This window comes from Toxotes jaculatrix, chromosome 4 (genome assembly GCF_017976425.1).
Source record: "Toxotes jaculatrix isolate fToxJac2 chromosome 4, fToxJac2.pri, whole genome shotgun sequence".
NCBI classification, from domain to species: Eukaryota; Metazoa; Chordata; class Actinopteri; family Toxotidae; genus Toxotes; species Toxotes jaculatrix.
In genome coordinates this window covers 1,534,400-1,554,204 of record NC_054397.1, presented here as the reverse complement: position 1 = coordinate 1,554,204, position 19,805 = coordinate 1,534,400, and the positions used below count along the sequence as shown (strand labels likewise).

At 46.8% G+C, this 19,805-nt stretch overlaps 1 protein-coding gene across 1 annotated transcript; it reads left to right on the top strand.

The window, feature by feature from the left end:
• The first annotated feature begins 557 nt into the window (after positions 1-557).
• On the top strand, positions 558-19,726 carry akt3b (v-akt murine thymoma viral oncogene homolog 3b). Its single transcript, XM_041035269.1, has 14 exons — positions 558-831; positions 5,117-5,652; positions 9,289-9,414; positions 9,517-9,628; positions 11,300-11,444; positions 12,411-12,542; positions 12,783-12,848; positions 13,029-13,097; positions 13,416-13,538; positions 13,646-13,774; positions 14,275-14,489; positions 15,123-15,210; positions 16,080-16,182; positions 16,642-19,726. The coding sequence occupies exons 2-14, from the start codon at positions 5,607-5,609 to the stop codon at positions 16,725-16,727; spliced, it is 1,440 nt and encodes a 479-aa protein (XP_040891203.1). The 5' UTR covers positions 558-831; positions 5,117-5,606; the 3' UTR covers positions 16,728-19,726.
• Positions 19,727-19,805: the final 79 nt, after the last annotated feature.

Sequence of the window (19,805 nt, the reverse complement as noted above, 5' to 3'; positions counted from 1 at the left end):
CAGAGAAGTGTTTCTGTTGTTCTGTGTTCCCTCACTGATATATATGGGGTGGACAAAATACTTGGAACAGCTGTCTGTATAACTCAGTATGATTCAGTGACACCACTAACTGCAGCCTCCACAATGTTCATCAACACATCTTTAACAGTTTCAATAAAGACTCAATCATTTAACCTACATGAAGGAGGATTTATTTGCAGGACTTGTATTAGACTGTATCAGTTTTAATTAGGTGTACCTAATAAAATGACAACTGAGTGTATGTTACAACAATGGCACTATACTGTTTTCCCTTCCCAGACTTTCAGGGCTTGTTTATAAAGTGACCTAGTTAGTGAGTGGGTGGTGGGTTGTTTGGGGTGCACTCAGCTTTCTGTGTTTAATTCAAAGACATGGACTAACTGACCCCTGAATGTGCCTCGTTTCCCAGGTGTTCGGGTCAGCGGTTGCATGAACTTTCAGATTTCCGACAGCCCCTGAATGCAGCAGAAGTCCTCCCAGTCGGATCTGGCTGAACGTGACGCGCCGAGTCGGAGCCGAGCGAGGTTTCCTGGCGGAGCTGCGGAGGGAGCAGAAGCCGAACGGGTCCGTCTGTCTGTCCGCGTGTCTGTCTGTCTGCCGCCGCGGTCTCTTGTCTGTCTGAGACACAAAAAGCCCTCCTCTTTTCGGCTTCCACGGTCCTCGGTATACGGCATCAGCGGCTATGGGTCCATCGCTGTCCTCCTCCTGTTTTCGCCGCTGAGGGACGTTACTCCGTCGGATGCTCCAGTGCCCATAGAGGAGGAGGGGGAGGAGGAGGAGGGGGCATCCCTGTCATTCTCCGACTACCAGGTGAAATAATTTTGATATTATGCTATAACGGTGTTGGGTTGGATGTGGGGACTGTTTGTGGGAAGAGGGAGAGGAGGAGGGAGGGAAGTGGCGGGGCTGGAGTCGTCGTTTTTGGGGGCACGGGGAGCGGGTTCGTCTCCGGGTGGGAGCGGAGGTTAGCACGCTAGCTAGCTGCCGTTAGCGGGCTGCTGCTGCTTCGTCATCCGCCTGTCTGGGAGGGATGCGGCGCCGGGATGCTGCTGCTGCTGCTGCAGGAGGGAGGGGAGGGCTGGTAACGGCAGCGGTACCGTCCGTCTGGCCGCGGCCCGTCTCCTTGATGAACGACACCCCAACCTCCCCCATTTGTCCCCCCCCCCCTCACCTCCTCCTCCTCCCATCTACCCCCAGACCCTTCAAAAACACAGCGTCGCGTCTCTGTCCGAGCTGAATAAATAAAACGACCGAGATGAAAATAACCTCCCGTCAAACGGCCCCACCGCCAGCCTGCTAAGCTAACCAGCTTCCCAGCCAGGCGCCCAGCTAGCCAGCCGGCTAACGTTAGCTGTAGCATCACCCCCACACCCCCACCCCCAGCCCTCCTCACCCCCTCTCTTCCCGCTAGCATCCCTGGCTCCTCCAGGCGAGCCATCACAGGCCGGCCTGGCTTACACAACCGTCTGCCTGACCCTGCCGCCTCACACCGGCTATTTCATCGCCACTAACGGTGACTAATCGGTACAAGAGTCACCGCCAGACATTTCATTCGCCATTAAAACATAATGGAGCACGGCGAGCGGATGTTGTTATGTAACGGATAATGACACCACACGCCCTTGAAACAAAAGCTGTTGTTTCAGTATTTGTTTGTTTGTGTGCGGCGCGGGACCCAATTCATGGCCAATAAATCAGAGACGCGGGGCAGAGGGAGGTGGGGTGAGAGGGGGGTGTTTGTGGCACCGAGGGCCGCAGCTCTGAACCGGCTTCTGAAGCGTACACAGCGGCTGCTCCTGTCAGCCATTGTTTTTGTTGTCATTGGAGGCTCACACTTGTTTTCCGGCCTCGGATCTTTCCAGCGATGGCGAATGTGTGAGCTGTGCGTTGGAGATGCGTGTTCAGCATCTGATGTTCTCACTCTAACCTGCTAACCTGTCGAATTATGGGTTATAGTCGATATAGGGATGTGATTTTTACCCATAATGCGTTAAAGTGCAGAGGAAAGATCAGCCATGAGGAGATGGTGAAATGATGCTGGCAAAATGAGCTGGACTGAGACTTATATGTACAAAAAAATCATGTTTGATTGTTAAATCACTTGTAAAATCCTTAGGAGGGGGACACAAAGGTGATCACACGACAGGTGGGATGATGCAGGCAGCTCTGTGATGTGTGATGTATGTTGTAAGACTATGGTTTGTGACTCATCGTGGTGCTGGTAAGGCTGAACAGGCAAGAATACTGGAACACAAGCAGCTGTTCTGAACCTTTGTGTGATGAGATTCTGTTTATTTACTGTATCATGACATATATCAGTATTGTAAGCATCATGATTAATACGTGGTGATTTCAGCCATACTGCCCAGCCCCACTGGGGGGGGTTTAAAGACAGCAAAGGTGAAGCATTGTTAAACAGCGTGTACAGACAGCAACACGTTAACACCTGTCATCAGTTCAGTGTCAAACACACAAAGCCTGGGAAAAGACCAGACCTCCAAAAAGCAGAACGGTTCAAGTTAAGACATAAAACTTACTCCCACCGTATCACAGCAGTTTCCCTTCCCATGTAAACTCAGCTGTTTGTGTTTACCTTTTGTGTCTGCAGCAGAAATGTTTCATCGCACCTCGATCACTGAAACTCGCTGCAGTTAGAACGAAATGCAGACGCCGGTATTCAAAGAGGTGCCACCAAACAGGTGCACATCACTGCTGTTTTAGCATCTTCGCACTGGTTGTCAGATGCTTTCAGGATTGATTTGGAAATGTTGTTTATCACTTTTAAAGCCAAGATAGCGCCGGTCCAGGCTACATCTCAGACCTTTACCCCCGTACGTGCCGGTCCGTTCCCTTAGCTCTTCTGTCCGCTACAAAGTCTAGACTGAAAACAAAGGAGACGGAGGCTTCGCAGTCAGAGCTCCTAGACTGTGGAACAGCCACCGTGAAGAGATCAGGTGGGCTGAGCCTGTCTCGTCTTTAAAGACGCTTCTTAAAACACGTTTTTTCAGACTGGGCTTCCTGTGATCCTTTACTGTATCAACAGAATCCCAAACCTGCGTCCTTCTGTAGTCTGTGTCTCTGTTTTCTTCAGTGGCGTGATTTGTTTCTCCTCTTTTTATTACGTGACTCGTCCTTCCTGTTTTCTGCACTGACAGATATATATTTACATGTCTGGCTCTTTATTATAAAGACATTTTACTGCAATATATGTTTCTGTATCGATTATTTGTCCCACACATTCGACCTAAAGTGAGTTTATCAAAGTTGATTTTTGGGTTTGGCAGCACACAGATCACAGATCTGCCCAAGAAGTTCCAAAACTCTTCAGTGTGCAGAGCAAAACCCTCGAGAGAAATGATGTGTGACTGTAGATGTGAAATGTTTTAAATGAGTTTTACTTTGTGTTTTAAAACTTAAACTTAAACTAAACTTAAACGTATGAGTTGAGTAGTTCATTTTGTCTTAGTCGTTATTTCTGCTCTGAACTTTTGCTGATCGCTGTAAGGCAGCAAAACATTTCGTCACTGGTTGGTTTGGTGCAAAATTCTTAAATTGGACATTTACCTCTGTTACTCTGATGTTCCAGCTACACACCAAAACCTCTGATTGCACTGGGTGTGTGGAACTGGTCTCGCACTGTGAACTGGAAATCAACTCACGTTGGTCAGTCCTTAGCGTTTTAAGGATGGATTTGAGGTTTGAGGACAGTCTGATGTTTTAACAGTTGGTTTTGGGGACAGTTGTTCCCAAATTAAAAAAAAACAAAACAAAGGTTAATCTCATATTTCCTTCTATATGTCGATAAACATTGTTCTTCTTTCATGACTGACTTGTGTGGAACCTTAATGAGGTTTTAGGAAATGCAAACATATGAAATGCAGCTGCTGTTCTAACTTGTCGCTTGCAGATTGCAGATAAATTTGCTGGTTCATCCATGTGTTGCAAACAGGGCTGCAGCTATGATTTCTTTTTTTATTATTGATTAATCTGTCGATGATGTGCTTGATTAATCGACTATTCGTCTATAAAATGTCAGAAGATAAAAAAAATCACAAATTCATCATCAGCAGTTCAGAATCCAGTTTGCTGTCACAGAACAGAAAATCATCTGAGAAGCTGGAACCAGAGAAACTTTTTTTTTTCTTAAAAATGACTCCAAACGAATTCTAGATTATCAGTTAACACACGAGGAAACAACCTCGTGTTGTAAATCTCAGCTTGGTCCCAGGTCCATGAGTCCCCGTCTCTGTCTGAGCTCAGGACATTTGATGGCACTAATACATTAAATAAAGCTGTGACAGGGCTGATAATGGGACAACATATACCATAAGACTAGAGAAACTTGTCAACCATCAGAAACGTTGTTAAGCTGCTTTTTCTGAAATTTCCATCACTTTAATTAGACATTGTTTTCAGTCGTTGGTTTTATTGCAGTAATAGATTTTTGCGTCAGTGTGATGAAGTACCTGGAATGTGTCAGGTACCGAAACGGACAATGTCAGACACAGTCAGTTAAATTTATTTCCCTATAAATGTTTAAATGGATCTTTCAGAAAATGTTCTGTGTCATGATTTATGTCAATATTCAGTATAAAAACACTCATCACAGCTTCCCAGAGCCCAAAGCCCCAATATTTCATTTACTGTCAAATCAAAACTATCAAACATGAAGAGAAGCAGCAAATTCTCAGATCTGAGAAGCTGGAATCAGATAATCTGAGGTCGAAGCAGTTAATCGTCAAAAAAGGTGGAGGAGAAGAAGTTGATAGATGAGTTATGGAGGAGGTACAGGGAAGGAAAGGGAGGGAAGGGGGGAGGGAAAGGAGGAGAAGCTGTGGAGAAAGGTAGTTGGTGAAGGAATGATAGAGGGAAGGAATTGGGAGGAAGAGAAGAAGCTGGTTTAGAAGGGAGGAAACAAAGGAAGGTGAGAAGGAGGCAAGGGAAGGGTAGAAGGAGCTAAGGAGGCAGGAAGTGTGTTAAGGCCCTGAACAATACGTGGTGACCTGCTGTGTTTGCTGTGCGAAGGAAACTATCCACTGACCTGCTCTGTTTTTTTTCTCCCTTCTCTCCTTTCTCTGCCTCCGTTTCCTTCCAGGCTGACTCACCACCGGAGCGCCTGAACACAGAAGAAGAAGAAGGAGTTTGAGAGAACGAGGGAGTGAGGAAAAACTGTGAAACAGAGAGCGAGAAGGAAGGAAGGAGGGAGGGAGAGAAAGAGGGGAGTAAAAGCTAAAAGAGGTGAGGTAGACCAAGAGGGGAGAAGAACAGAAGACAGCAAGAGAAAGTGAGGTTGGGTCGGCGGAGCGAGAGGAGGAAAGAGAAAGTGATTGTGTCAAAGACAGAGAGAGAGACAGAGACAGAGAGAGAGACAGAGACACTGCAGACTCACAGAACCCAGCAGGGAACAGACGGACAGATCTGAGGTCAGGTGAGAGCGGGCGCAGGTAGGTCGGAGGTCAAGCCGTCAGACGGACAGCTGACTGAGCTTCACCCGAACCCACTGTCCCGCTACCCCTCCAACAACTGTCCCTTCACGGTCACCACACTGGGAGAACTGGGAGAACTGGTGACGAGGAGAAGCCACCATGAGCGACCAGAACGTCGTCAAGGAAGGCTGGGTCCAGAAACGAGGTGAGGAGGCTGCAGCCGTGTGTGTGTGTGTGTGTGTGTGTGTGTGTGTGTGTGTGTGTGTGTGTGTGTGTGTGTGTGTGTCCGTCCTGCTGCCCCAAACACTCACTGCAGCACCAAATGTGGATTAATCCGCTGCTGAAAATAGTCCCCAGTGAAAGTCTCTTTCCTCCTGTTTGAGTAACATTTGCTAAAAATGCCAGTGAGCAGCTGTTTGAGGAAATTACTGAGCCTTTATTCAGAATGAAACTAGATATTTGTGAGCTGTTAGTAAATGTTTCTGTCTTCATTAGGAGTTCATGTGCTGAGATGGCAGCTGCTTGATGTTCCTCATCTATAAAAGTGACTTTAACCCATTAATCTGAATATTTTTGAGTAACTGTTTATGGTGTTTGGTGTTGTCAGTTGAATTTCTGTCAGTCAACTAACGGATGAATCAACAAACCTCGATGCACCACACAGAACATCTTATTTTATCAGGTCTCCCTGTTTGAGAACGTCAGCTAAATCCCGTAGACGGCTTTTTGTTTTATTTCATTTCAACTCGCTGGATGGACGAGAGCCAAGATGCTGAAGACGTAACGTGTCCGGAAATGTACAACAAATATTTTGCTTCAGATAACCGCCGCCGCCGTCGTCAGTGCAGTTAACAGCCCGGTTTAATCAGTTTTAGCAGCTTAGTGCAGCTCAGCTACAAACTTCTCCGTCAGATGAAGGTGTGACCGACATTATCTGACAGAACAGAAACAACAATGCTAACCAGTTCTTTAAAGTCACTTCTCCTTTTTTTTTTTTTATTGCAAACTTGACAGATGAACTGAAACACGTTCGGTGTGCTTTGGGTTTTTTTGTGGCCGTCTGTGTTTGTGTTTGTTTCAGAGGTTTATTATCTCAGCGTATGTCTGCGTGTGCCGTGGCTGAACAGTTAGAAAGAAGCTGAAGGTGCCTCAGTCTGTCCCAGGCATTTACATTTATACAGTGTTTAGCCTGAATCTTTGTATTTGCACCTGAGAGTCTAAACTCAGGTGGAAGTTGTCCGAGGCAGACAGGTGACCCAGTCTTCATGGTGTCACATGTAGTTTGTGTGACCTTTTCCCGGGTTATTGAAATGTGTTGAAGTCAGATGAACACCACGGCTGCTGGACCTGTGACTGTGATACAGGACTGACTTACCTGTAACGTTACGTCAACGCTGATGTGGACCGGTCTGAAACAGGCCGTCGCCATCGAACACGTTTTCATTAGTTCATGTGAAAGTGACTTCCGGTTAGCTGTGTCCTGTTGTATGTGCTACGCACTCGTCTTTATGCTGTGCATCTTTTACATTTCAGTCTTTCAGCTCTTCATCAGCTTTAAGTTAATCTGAGCATCATGAATCTTTTCCTGCTGTTTTCTTCCCAGAATGCAGCGGAAAGCTGCGTTTACAGGTGAGAGCGGTAACACGCCAGAGATTCGCATCTGTTACACCTGTGAGCGTGAGCCCCATGTTTTTAGTATGTGGTGTGACGCTAACATGCATAAACGATAGAAACTTGGTAACTGTCCCGCCAAATTCTACCGCCATCGCCTGGCAGGAAGTGGGACAGCCAGCCCCGGTGACCCCGCTGGATCTCAGCACCTCAGCTGGTCAAACCGTCTGTCCGTCAGCTGGTCCCACTGACCTGCTGGCTCATACGCCTGTGGATCATAAATCCGAGCTGTGAAATTGTAATTCACGCGCTGCTGCGGCCCAATGATTAATGACTCTGATTCAGGTTAATGAGAAAACCTGTTCTGTGTGATCGGCTGTGTGGACGTTCAGAATGAGGAGTCACAGAGACAGAGGCGTCTTCCTGCCGCTCAGCAGCTGGACAAGCGAAACAGCATCGTTTCCACTGTACGACGTAACCAGGCTGTTTCAGGCGTTTTAACACGGGAAAACACACGAGGCTCAGTCAGAGAAGATGTGTCTTTATCCGGCTCGGTGTCGACATGTCCACCCACGCCGCCCGGACAGTTTGAGGAGCAGCTCCTCCAAACAATGGCTGTTTACCTGCCGGACGGCGAGCAGAGAGGGCAGGCTGCACAGGGCCGCAGCCCAGTCTGAGCCATGCTTGGCTGGTGTGGTGTTTCCCACACTGGTTTGTGTGTGTGTGTGTGTCTGAGCTCAGGGCTGTTGGCTGGCAGACAGGGGGAAGTTTCTCTGTGGCACTATGAGCATACAGAGGATGACCTAACACTCTGGTTCCTTCCTCTTCGGCCCCCACAAGTCCCTGAATTGTTTATTGCACCTCTGTGAGCGCTTATAATTCAGCCCTAACAGCCCTCTCTGAGAAACTGCCCCGAGCAGCTCTGTGCGCTGTTTAACATTAGGTCTCAGAGTTCACACGCAGTTCGGGACAGTTTGGAAACTGGGATGTTAAAACTTTTAAAAAGTTTTTAAGAACTTTGATAAAGAAAAAGTCACAAACTTTGAATGTGATGATTGTCGATGGAGACCCAGTTGTTAGAAATGGTCTTTAAATCTTTCATCCCATGTATTTCCCACTGAAGCAGATGTTTTTTCAGGGAGCAGCACAGTGAGGCGTCAGTTTAACCTGTGAACCAGTGAAAAACCAGCCAGAGGTCACTGGTTTGATCGGAGGTCAGGTGTGGGTGGGGCTGCTTGACTTCATCACATCATCTTCATCACGCCGTTGCTGTGAAGCCGTTGTGAGTCATCAGACGCGTTTGATTGGTTGGACAGATGCTGAGGCGGCTCGGCCGTCGGTCACCGATGCAGACGCACTTTGCTTCCAGCACCTTGTTCTCCATTATTCTCCATTAGCTCTGGTGCTGCTGTGCCGCTGTAAGATGCCAACACGTCACCGCAACATATTCATATTCCAACATTTAATGTTACTCTGCCAAAAACCGATGAGTCAGAGCAGCAGGGAGCTGATGCTTCGTGGCTGCTGGGTAAGATGAAAGGATTTCCTCTTCAGCAGGAAGTGGTGCAGGTGAATTAGTTTTGGGTAAAGATAGAATTAAACAAATAAAACAGCTTGGGTTTAAAAACAAAGCGTAGAGGTGGGTTTTCATGTGTCCCTACACGGTTTAGTTTTAAACTGGTTTTATTCCTCAGTCTGCAGCAGAAAATCCAGATGAACCAGTTCAAAGTGACGAGTCGTCCGTTACAGCAGGTGTGATGTTTTCAGACTGGGCCCACTGAGAACAGTTAAGCTCCAGCGTTGGCCTTCCTGACACCAGTGAAATGATTCCAGTTTGAGCCTGTTTCCTGTCGTTTGTCTCCAGTCTGACCTGTAAATGTTTGACAAACCATCGTCACTGAGTCCCGCTGAAAATCCAACGCACTTTTACAAGAGCTGATTATTAAGTTTGGTCGTTTTCAGGTGAAAAACATGTCTAGTTGACCTGCTTGGATAGTTACACTACACGTGACGGTTTCAACATCACGTCAGTGACTGTGTCTCAGTGTTTTTGTCCACAGTGGATCATAGTACAGGACAGAAAGACAGACACCTACCAAACAGAAAACAGCTCACGCTAACACTGAATAATGATATGACACTTTCCTCCTCCTGTCTGTAGACATACATCGTGACGTGGCTGAACACAGGTGAGTGTGACCTGTTGATGTCACTTTTTTCCTCCCTGCAGGTGAATACATCAAGAACTGGCGGCCGCGCTACTTCCTGCTGAAGACAGACGGCTCTTTCATCGGCTACAAGGACAAACCGCAGGACTCTGACCTGGCCTACCCGCTCAACAACTTCTCTGTAGCAAGTAAGACACCAGCCGATCATCGGCGTTTTTCACATGCTGGGAAAAAAAAAAAAAAAAAAAGCCGGCGTGACGCTGGACATCTTCTCTCTCTGCGACTTCCAGAATGTCAGCTGATGAAGACGGAGCGGCCCAAGCCAAACACCTTCATCATCCGCTGTCTGCAGTGGACCACCGTCATCGAGAGGACTTTTCACGTCGACACGCCTGATGAGAGGTGAGCCTTCCTCCTCCTCCTCCTCAGCAGTTTTTCTTCCATGACTCAGCGCGCTCCAGAAGGTTTATTTTATTTATTTGAGTGGACAGAAGCACGTCTGCACTTCTCCAAAACTTTTAAAGCACATTGAATTAATTTCATTCCTGAAATTTGACTCATGAAAGTCTGAAATATTTCCTCTCGCCTGCCGTAGACAGTGATGTTGTTTTTATCAGACTGTGGGATGTTTCAGTCGGCACCGTCAGACCTGCAGCCGACAGTCAGTGCTGCTGCTTCAGACAGGAAGCTCAGCAGGTCAGGGTGCAAAGGTGCCGGTTTTATTTTTACTGGTTCATCCATCCATCTGTTTTCTGCCGGTTATCAGGGTCCAGGCTGCATTCATTCATTTTTAATATTAGTTATTTACTGCAGGGAAGTACAGAAGCTTAGGTATAAACCTGGAACCTGGATTCTCTGTGGAGTTAAAAATGTCTTTAAAGTCTTAAATTTAAACTCTGTGAACCTGCAGAAACCCTGAACAGGAACTAGGCTTAATTTAGCACAGGCAGAAATGAGGCTTGAAAAACAGATGTAAAATATCTGGAAAAATACTGACTGCAGTTATTTCTAAGCAAACGATGAACGAAAACGTAACGTCACCTCGATTAATAGTTAATAACTCAAACTCGAATCGATAAGAAAGAATATTTTGGCTGTGTATTTGGATTTTCGCTGCTGAAACACTCCCCTGCTGTTTGTGCTGAAGATCAGGAGAACCTGTTCTATTAGTGTGGACTGACTCACGGCCATAAATAAATATGAAATAAAAAAAGTTACGGAGGTGGACTCCCCGTCTACAGATACCAGACAGGGGCTGAAAAATAAGAGTCCAGCTCTCAGTCCTGAAGCAGACTGTGGTAAATTGTCCTCACTGGACACAACAGGACTCAGTCAGCACAGTGACAAGAAAGACAGGAAGCAGGGGTGTGGAGCTGAGGCTGGACGCCAAGTTATGAAGGGTTTCGTTCCAAAACACAATGTAATGCACACATTAGCACTCGGTACCTGATGCTCAAGGGTTTGTTATTGACAGAAAAGGCTAATAACATCCTCCAGCCTGTTGTGTACATGTTGTTTTTCAGGAGGACGAGTGTCTGCTGTTGGACTGGACGGACCCTGAATGGATCCAACGTCTCACTGCAAAACAATTCATAATCACTGCATGTTGTTCTGAAGATGTTTGTCCGTACTTTAAAGGGTTTTTATTTTAATATTTGATCTTTTTATTTCATCTTGAAAAGTTCAGAGATGACTTTTTATTAAAACACAAACATTAAGATAAAAGACAAAATGCAGCAGTGAAGATTTAGTTAAAAGAAAAAAACACAAAACCTTAAAGAGCCAGAGACGCATACGGTTGTTTTTCATCACCGTGTTTCTTCCACCTTCTTTCATTTAGGTCTCAGTTCTCTCTTAATCTGAACGGAAGCTGCTCCATGGTTTTCATTTTCCTTTTTATTTCTTTCCAGTTTGGGATAAATTCCATCATTCAGTCGTGAAGGATGTTTGTCTTGCTCGTACTTGTTGTGTCTGTGGTGTCAGGTGGAGGCAGCAGCCACAAGCACATTCATGATATAAGGACTCACGTTTACCTGTGCCACTGTGGTAAATCAGTCTCATCGTGTCCTGCAGGGACGAGTGGGCCGAGGCCATCCAGATGGTGGCTGAGTCTCTGGCAAAGCAGGAGGAGGAGGGCATCCTGTGCAGCCCCACCTCCCAGATCGAGAACGTCAACGAGGAGGAGATGGACACCTCCATCAGCCACTACAAACGAAAGGTGACACATCCCACACCACTTGTCTCTGTAATGAGGAAAACTCTGGTTAGTTGTTCCTTAAATAAAACCTTTATCTCGTTAACACAACCAGCAAATACAGAGAGCAGCAAATGTTTCAGCCTTATAAAAGATGAAAAGTGCTGGTGATGATGAGCTGATAGTGTCAGAATCAAAGCATCAGCACTTCCTCTCCACACGGGAGCCGGTTCATCTCAGCACTGAAGGAAAATCGCTCCTGCTTGTGAAGTGAGTGTGGTCTAACTTTGAGGAGAGGAGGTGAGGAGGTGAGGATGTGAGGAGGAGAGGAGGAGAGGAGGTGAGGAGGAGAGGAGGTGAGGATGTGAGGAGGAGAGGATGTGAGGAGGAGAGGAGGTGAGGAGAGGAGGTGAGGATGCGAGGAGGTGAGGATGCGAGGAGGAGAGGAGGAGAGGAGAGGATGTGAGGAGGTGAGGATGTGAGGAGGTGAGGATGTGAGGAGGAGAGGAGGTGAGGAGGTGAGGATGTGAGGAGGTGAGGATGTGAGGAGGAGAGGAGGAGAGGAGGTGAGGAGGAGAGGAGGTGAGGATGTGAGGAGGTGAGGAGGAGAGGATGTGAGGAGGAGAGGAGGTGAGGAGAGGAGGTGAGGATGCGAGGAGGTGAGGAGGTGAGGAGAGGATGTGAGGAGGTTAGGAGGTGAGGAGGAGAGGAGGTGAGGATGTGAGGATGTGAGGAGGTGAGGATGTGAGGAGGTGAGGAGGTGAGGATGTGAGGAGGTGAGGAGGAGAGGAGGTGAGGAGGTGAGGAGGTGAGGAGGTGAGGAGGTGAGGAGGAGAGGAGGTGAGGAGGTGAGGATGTGAGGAGGTGAGGATGTGAGGATGTGAGGATGTGAGGAGGTGAGGAGGAGAGGATGTGAGGAGGAGAGGAGGTGAGCGGGCTGAGTGTCGGAGACCCAGTTTCTTCACACCCTGCCTCTGTTTCTCTGTCCAGACAATGAATGACTTTGACTATCTGAAGCTTCTGGGCAAAGGCACGTTTGGGAAAGTCATTCTGGTGAGGGAGAAGGCGAGCGGCACCTACTACGCCATGAAGATCCTGAAGAAGGAAGTCATTATAGCCAAGGTCTTTTCACTGTTTATCAGCTGCTGAACGTTTCAACTTGGTTTTGAAAGTTTTACATAATTGACTTGTGTACAGCTTTTATTCTGACGCCAGTTTTTTGTCTTTAGATTGAACAGAAACTGTCACTGTCTGATATTTAGCATATTTACTGTTGATGTTTTTAATAAAATCAATCCTCAGATCGTCTTTAGGCGTCTCCTGACTGATCGCTCTGCCTCCTCTTTGTTCTTTCTATCACAGGATGAAGTCGCTCACACGCTCACAGAAAGTAGGGTATTAAAAAACACTCGGCATCCCTTCCTCACTGTGAGTATCACGGGTCGCCATGTAACGTTACACACCGACACACCTGTGCTGCTGTGAATCTGTGTGGTGACACGTGTGCTGCAGAGAGAACAGCTGGAAGGATGCGCTGACTTCAGACCACAGAGCTTCTGTTCTTCTTCTGCTTCTGTTAAAAAAAAGCTTTCCTGTTTTGTGTTGCAGTCTCTGAAGTACTCGTTCCAGACCAAGGATCGGCTGTGCTTTGTGATGGAGTACGTGAACGGAGGAGAGGTGAGAGGTCACTGAGCTGCTGATACGTGTCGTGTCTTTTTCAACATGGAAGTTATTTCAGGAATTATTGGAAAGTGTTGATCGACTACACGATGTGAGTGGAAGATCTCGAACACATGCAGCCACTCCTCTCATCTTAGTTTGGATAATATTTCTGAACCCGGTGATAAATATTTTTGAATCTGGTTTCTGGTGAAGCGTCGGTCGAGCTGCTGTAAACATTCAGCAGTGGTTCTGTTTCTGTTTACTGGTCTTTACTGGGTGATTTAGCTGCACGTGATGAAGATGTGTGAACTGATGGGTTTTTTTTCTCTGCAGCTTTTTTTCCACTTGTCAAGAGAAAGAGTTTTCTCAGAGGACCGCACTCGTTTCTACGGCGCCGAGATCGTCTCGGCTCTGGACTACCTACACTCTGCCAAGATCGTGTACCGGGACCTGAAGGTAAACCACACCTGCTCCGACCCCTGACCTCACCAGACCACCGGTTTGTTTACTGTTGTTACTCTAACGTGGAAACACACACTCGGTTTCTCTCGTCTCCTCATCAGCTGGAGAACCTCATGTTGGACAAGGACGGCCACATCAAGATCACCGACTTCGGCCTCTGCAAAGAAGGCATCACCGACACTGCCACCATGAAGACGTTCTGTGGAACACCGGAGTACCTGGCTCCTGAGGTCAGAGGTCACATCAAACAGAAATAAAGAACGTAAATTAGGCGATCTTAACCTCAGAGCTGTCTGTGCACGCCGAACCTGAGCCTCGCAAGTCGTCTGTCTTTCTCCCACATGATGAAATTAGCACAGAGTTTTCACACGGTGGTAACGACTGAGGCTGAGCGTTGGCGCCACACTGAAAGTTCCTCCAACGGCAGCAAAACTCTTTCTTTACACCACAGTTAGAATGTCAGGCGCCAGTTTCACTTCTTCTCATGTGGATCGTGGCGGAGTTTTTGAAAGTTATTTTGACGTGAAGAGGATGTGAAAGAGGATATCAGACATGTCGCGGTCGATGATAACGACATCAGAAAGGTTTTTTTAACGTTTCATTTCAAGTGTGTTGTTTCAGTGAATAGTTCCAACCAGCAGTTATGGACACAACAGCAGAAAAAATCAGTTTAATAGGAACACCAGGAACATTAAGGTAAAGCGGTTCTGTCTTCATTGTATGTTATCAGGTGTTGGAGGACAATGACTACGGCCGGGCGGTGGACTGGTGGGGTTTGGGTGTGGTGACGTACGAAATGATGTGCGGCCGCCTGCCGTTCTACAACCAGGACCACGAGAAGCTGTTTGAGCTGATCCTCATGGAGGAGATCAAGTTCCCGCGAACCCTGTCGGCCGACGCCAAGTCGCTGCTGTCAGGACTTCTCATCAAGGACCCGAACAAACGGTACGGACGCGTGAACAACGCGTGGAGAGCAAATGAAAAAAAAAAAAAAACCTCCTTAACTACTAACTCCACCTCCTGGGGGAACCCGTGTCGTTCCCAGGCCTGATGGGATATATGCTCCCACCTGGTCAGATTAAAAACATCTGAGCTCCTCGCTCGTAACGAGACACAGAGATGTTTGTAAAACATTTTTAGGAAATCCATCATCCTCTGTGTCGACCTGGTAGGATCCTTATTTCACAGGACAGGAAGTAAAAAACGATTTGTCCTTTACATCCCAGAATTCATCGCGGTTCATTTCACCAGTGAAACAGCCATCTCGCTGTTAAGGAGAAAACAAAACCACTTAATGATCTTTGTGATTCAGTAAAAGTGCTGTTAGACAGGACGGGCTGGTGGCTGCTGTTCATTTCCCACTCTGATTATCCCTGAGCCGTTTTCTGTCTCTTAACGAAGAACGTGGAGAAAAGAGACTGCTGCCGCTTCAGAGAGCGAACTCGTTCACCCCGCCGAGTTATTTTAGGATCAGTAGCAGGTGGATATTCTGGTTCCATTGATGGAGACTTTGTAAGAGCAGTGTTTGATGTCTGACTTCAACATCATCTTCCTCCCTCGCTCTGTGTTCGTTGACAGACTGGGCGGCGGACCGGATGACGCTAAGGAGATCATGCGACACAGTTTCTTTGGCACAGTCGACTGGCAGGACGTCTACGACAAGAAGGTGAGAGCAGGATTTAGCTGCTAGACGTCATCTTATCTTCAGTGGTAATTTATTCAAAAAGCGTACCTGAGATATTCTGGTATCAGGGTTACCTAATTTTTCAAAAGAAGTCTGGCTGGGATGTAAATTCCAAAATAGAACAGAAAAGAAAAAAATTACCTCATCCAAACACCAGCACGTCCACTTAACAGACACCTTCTCTTCTTTTGTTTAACTGACTGTTAAACTCCTGAGAGCTGCTTTGTTCCACATGTTGAGAGTATGCACCAGAGTTCGTGTGGATCGGAGCGATGAAGAGGCACTGAAAGAGCAGACGAGCCTCCAGACTCCCTCACACATCAAGCCTCATGTTAGTAAAAGTGACTTGAGGCATCAAGTTTGTCATAAACATCGACCTTTACACGAGCTGAAACGAGTGTTCCTCCAAAAAAATCATTTTCAGTAAATTTTCAAACAAAAATAATAAAAAAAATCCCAAATATTCTCAGGTTCCAGCCTTTTAGGTAAGAATGTGTTTTCTATCGTTGTAAAGTGAATTTCTTTGGGCTCTGAGGGATCATTTTTTAAATATTTTTTGATATAGACAAAAGGAATATTTGATTAATGAAAAAAATCAGCCTATTAGTGGATAATGAAAAGGATCAGCATAGTCGCAGCTCCGTGTTTAGAAGAGAACAGAACCTCCAGTGATGATTTCTGTTCAGCAGAGGTTAATTCCCCACTCAGATTATTCCTGCTGCTGCCAGGTTAGTGGATATGAACCGACCGTTAACCCTCGTATGACCAAGTCAGCAGTCGTACATCTGTCGCTCACGCTGTGACACTGTGATGCTGTAACGCTGTTCTAACCTGCTTCCTGTCTGTCCCAGCTGGTCCCGCCCTTCCAGCCCCAGGTCACCTCAGAGACGGACACACGCTACTTTGACGAGGAGTTCACAGCACAGACCATCACCATCACTCCGCCAGAAAAATGTAAGCGTGTCTAAAAACCTTTTCTCATCTGACGTGTGTTGAAGGTGAGAGACAGGACGGCGGGTTTATACCTTCTTATGAAGGATCAGACGCATGTCGCGTTTTTCCCTTCAGGGTCTGCTGCCACGCTAGCATCTCTGTGTGGCCGAGCTACATGCTAACATCGGCAGGGTACAGCTGAGGCTGATGGGAGAGTTTTTAGTTTTGCAGGTTTTGGGACAAAAACCAAAGTTTGACCTGACGACGGCTCTAAATGAAAAGTCAGAGGCTCCTCACAGTCAGTGGGATCCATCCTCTGGAGACCACGAGCGTCTGTACCAGATTTCATGGCAGTTTCTAGACATTTTGATCTGGACCATTGATCTTGATCCATCCATTAGCTGTTGAGACATTGGACACTGGCAGAGAACAGCAGTATCGGAGGGACATGCTGGCTGACTAACGTTTGTCTCTCCACAGATGATGAGGACGGGATGGACGCGGCGGACAACGAGCGAAGGCCTCATTTCCCACAGTTCTCCTACTCAGCCAGCGGGCGGGAGTGAGCGCTCCGACTCGGCCAGTATCGTCCCCATTCGTGGCCATTTTGAGGAAAACACGTAGCCATTTTAGGAAAAAGAATACCAGTCTCCCCTCTTTTTCTCCTTCTCTGCCTCCTCGCAGACGGGGAAAAGTCTTTTTAGGGACTTTAAAAGAGGTTTTTGCACAGTGGGATAGACTCCAGCCGGTCTCCCCACACTAAAAAAAAGAAGTCTCCTACATTTTCAGCGCTATTTACTGCAGAAGGCAATGTTTTTGTTATTTATTTTTTTCTCTCCGTCAGTATCGAGTTGTCGACCCAGGTCGCGTTCATCTGTTTTTGTTTGTTTGTTGTTTCTGCCCTTTTCTTCTTCTTCTTCTCTTCGTTTGACTTTTTGCACTTGGTTTGGATGAGCCGTTTTAGGGAACAAAAAACCAAAAATGTTGCCTTACGTGTGCAGATGTTTCGTATCATACCGACAGGGTGTTTTTTTTTTGGGGGGGTGGGTTTCGGGTTGTGAGGGGTCATTCTTAGTTGAGAATAAGTGCATGGCTCGTGGTTCACTCCAAAAAAAACAAAAAAAAAGCAAAAAAAAAAATCTTTCTCATACATTTGCCATGGCAGCGCACATTCCCCAATCCCATGGCAACGAAAATCAACAAAAACAAACAAAAACAAACAAAACAAAGACAGAAAATGAGAATGGACGAGTCTGTATCCTTCCTTTCATCGTTGCAGTGTTACTACTTTATTTTTATTTTTTTTAACCCATTTCTTTTTTTTTTTTCTTGCGCTTTACTTTTAAGTTGTTCTTTTATTTTGAAACAGGAAACACTAAACTGCCAGAAACTGCACAGTTCACTCAGGCGCCACAGAGCACAACCGCGTTCAGACTCAGCTTAACCGCTCCAGCTTTCCACAGACGGCAGGGGGCCGAGGCCTTCCTCCGCCCTGCCCGCCCACCGCTTCTCCTCCTCCGCTCCTCTGTTTCCTCATCGTAGCTGTACGTGGGATGGATGTTTACACAGGGACACGTGGCTTCATGTAATGTATGTAATGTATGTAATGTATGTATGAACTGTATGTATGTGGGACACGGGGGTCAAACCTTATGCTGTCACAGCACACACACACGCGCACACACACACACACACACACTCAGAAACAGGAAGCAGCTGTGGGTTCGGATCAGACCGAGGTCGACAGTTTCTGTCCAAACAAATCAGAATCCTCAGTGTGACGTCAGAATCCTCACTTTGACCTCAGGTGTGCGCGCGCTTGTCGCCGTCCGTGTCAGGTGAAGCTGCGCGTGCACGTGCCGCGTCCCCTTCTGACGGAAACGTCAGATTGTGTGTGTGTGTGTGTTTGGCGAAGTGCCCCGTGCTGCTACAACCGCGAATATTTATTTATTTATTTATGTATTTATTTATTTCCCTGAAACCGTTCCAATGTAAATATATCCGGTCTGAAAACACTGGAATGGGCCTAAAAAAATCAAAATAAAACCCCACGTGTAATGGAAAGTCTCACCAGGCTGGAAACTCCCAGAGAACCAAACAGAGGACGTGGTCTCGGTGTCCTCGTCAGCCTTCCACAGAAGTCTCCCAGTTTTCACATGTTGTGAACAGAGTGGACAGAGCTCAGTCAGGACCCCGTGTTTTCTGCCTCGGTGTTGGGAAAACGCTAAAAATAGAAGTGTTAACCTCCTTCTTTTGACGGCCCGCCGGGATTTGTCCCGCGACGCCCGATGGCCAGTTCCTCCGACTGAAGCTCGACGGTTTATTTTTATTTCTGCTAAAGACAGTTTGTCCATCCAGCTGCTGCTGAGGCAGATCGGACAGATACCTCAGGGTCAGGGTCCTGCTCTTTGTTCAGTTCTGTCCCAGCCTGACCCCTAAAAAAAAAAAAACCTGTTGCATGTTGGGTCCAACACTTTGGACGCAGCAGTGAATCCAGCTTGATTGTAACAGCTACAGCTGATGGCAGAGTAGAAACATGTCCATGAGGAGCCCACTGTGTGTGAGAGGAGCCCACAGCGTGCGAGAGGGGCCCGCGGTGTGCGAGAGGGGCCCGTGGCGTGTGAGAGGGGCCCGGGGTAACTGGTCTGACTCAGTCCGCAGAGAATCACAGGGAGAGTCTAAACGTGACTGGAAACTGATCAGGTTTGATTCGTTTGTGGAGAAAACTGTCGACTCGATCTGTTAGTCATCAGAAAAATCTTCTTCCCGCTGCTCAGGGTTCCTGCGCACATACACACACACACATCTGGAACGGCTGTAGAAGAAGGATTTGGTGATTCCCAGGTCTTTAAAAGCTGTCGACTCACGCTGTTGAAGAATGTTGTTCACGGATTGTTGTTGTGACTGAAACATATCGAACAGCGAGTGAAAAGGAAAAGTCCGCTGATGTTTATGGGAAACGCTGTGCAGGAACCCTGATAGGACAGGACAGGACAGGACAGGACAGGACAGGACAGACAGAATGACAAGGAGAAGCATACACACACACACACAGATTTACAGAGACTGTTTTTAGACAATAAATCAGAATAAAGGAAACTTAATTTATCACAGACACTAACAGAAACGAGGCTTCCAGCTCCGGGGGGGTCAGTCCCTGTTTATCCTGTCAGTATTAGAAATTCATTTATATACACACACACACACTTTTCTAAAATCTGAACTGAGGGTATCAATAAATCACTAATCATGTCACAGATCACGAGAAAACTGAGCCGTGAGACACTCATGTGTGAGACTGTGAGGACTGCCAGAGGAACGAGTGGCCCTCGAGCTCCGTGGTGTAAATATGCAATGCCTTCTTTTCTGTTTGTCTTCAGTGGCATCTGGACACACGAGACATAAACATGACACATGTTCCTTTCTGTGTGACTGTACTTCGAGCTTGCTGATGAGAATAGAGACTGAAAAAAAAAAACACACAACAACCACGAACGACTCAGAAACTGCATTTACGAAAAAATTTAAAAAGAAGAAAAAAAAAAACAGCATCAAACTTCGAACATCGGACCCTGCCGCTGGTTTCTGATTTTATTTTATTTTTTTTTTTTTGGGGGGGGGGGGTGACACCGGCTCAGCTCGTT

Coding starts and splice junctions, on each gene's coding strand:
- akt3b (XM_041035269.1), top strand. CDS start 5,607: ATGAGCGACCAGAACGTCGTCAAGGAAGGCTGGGTCCAGAAACGAG. Junction 13,098..13,415: donor AGTACGTGAACGGAGGAGAG/GTGAGAGGTCAC, acceptor TTTTCTCTGCAG/CTTTTTTTCCACTTGTCAAG. Junction 14,490..15,122: donor ATCAAGGACCCGAACAAACG/GTACGGACGCGT, acceptor GTTCGTTGACAG/ACTGGGCGGCGGACCGGATG.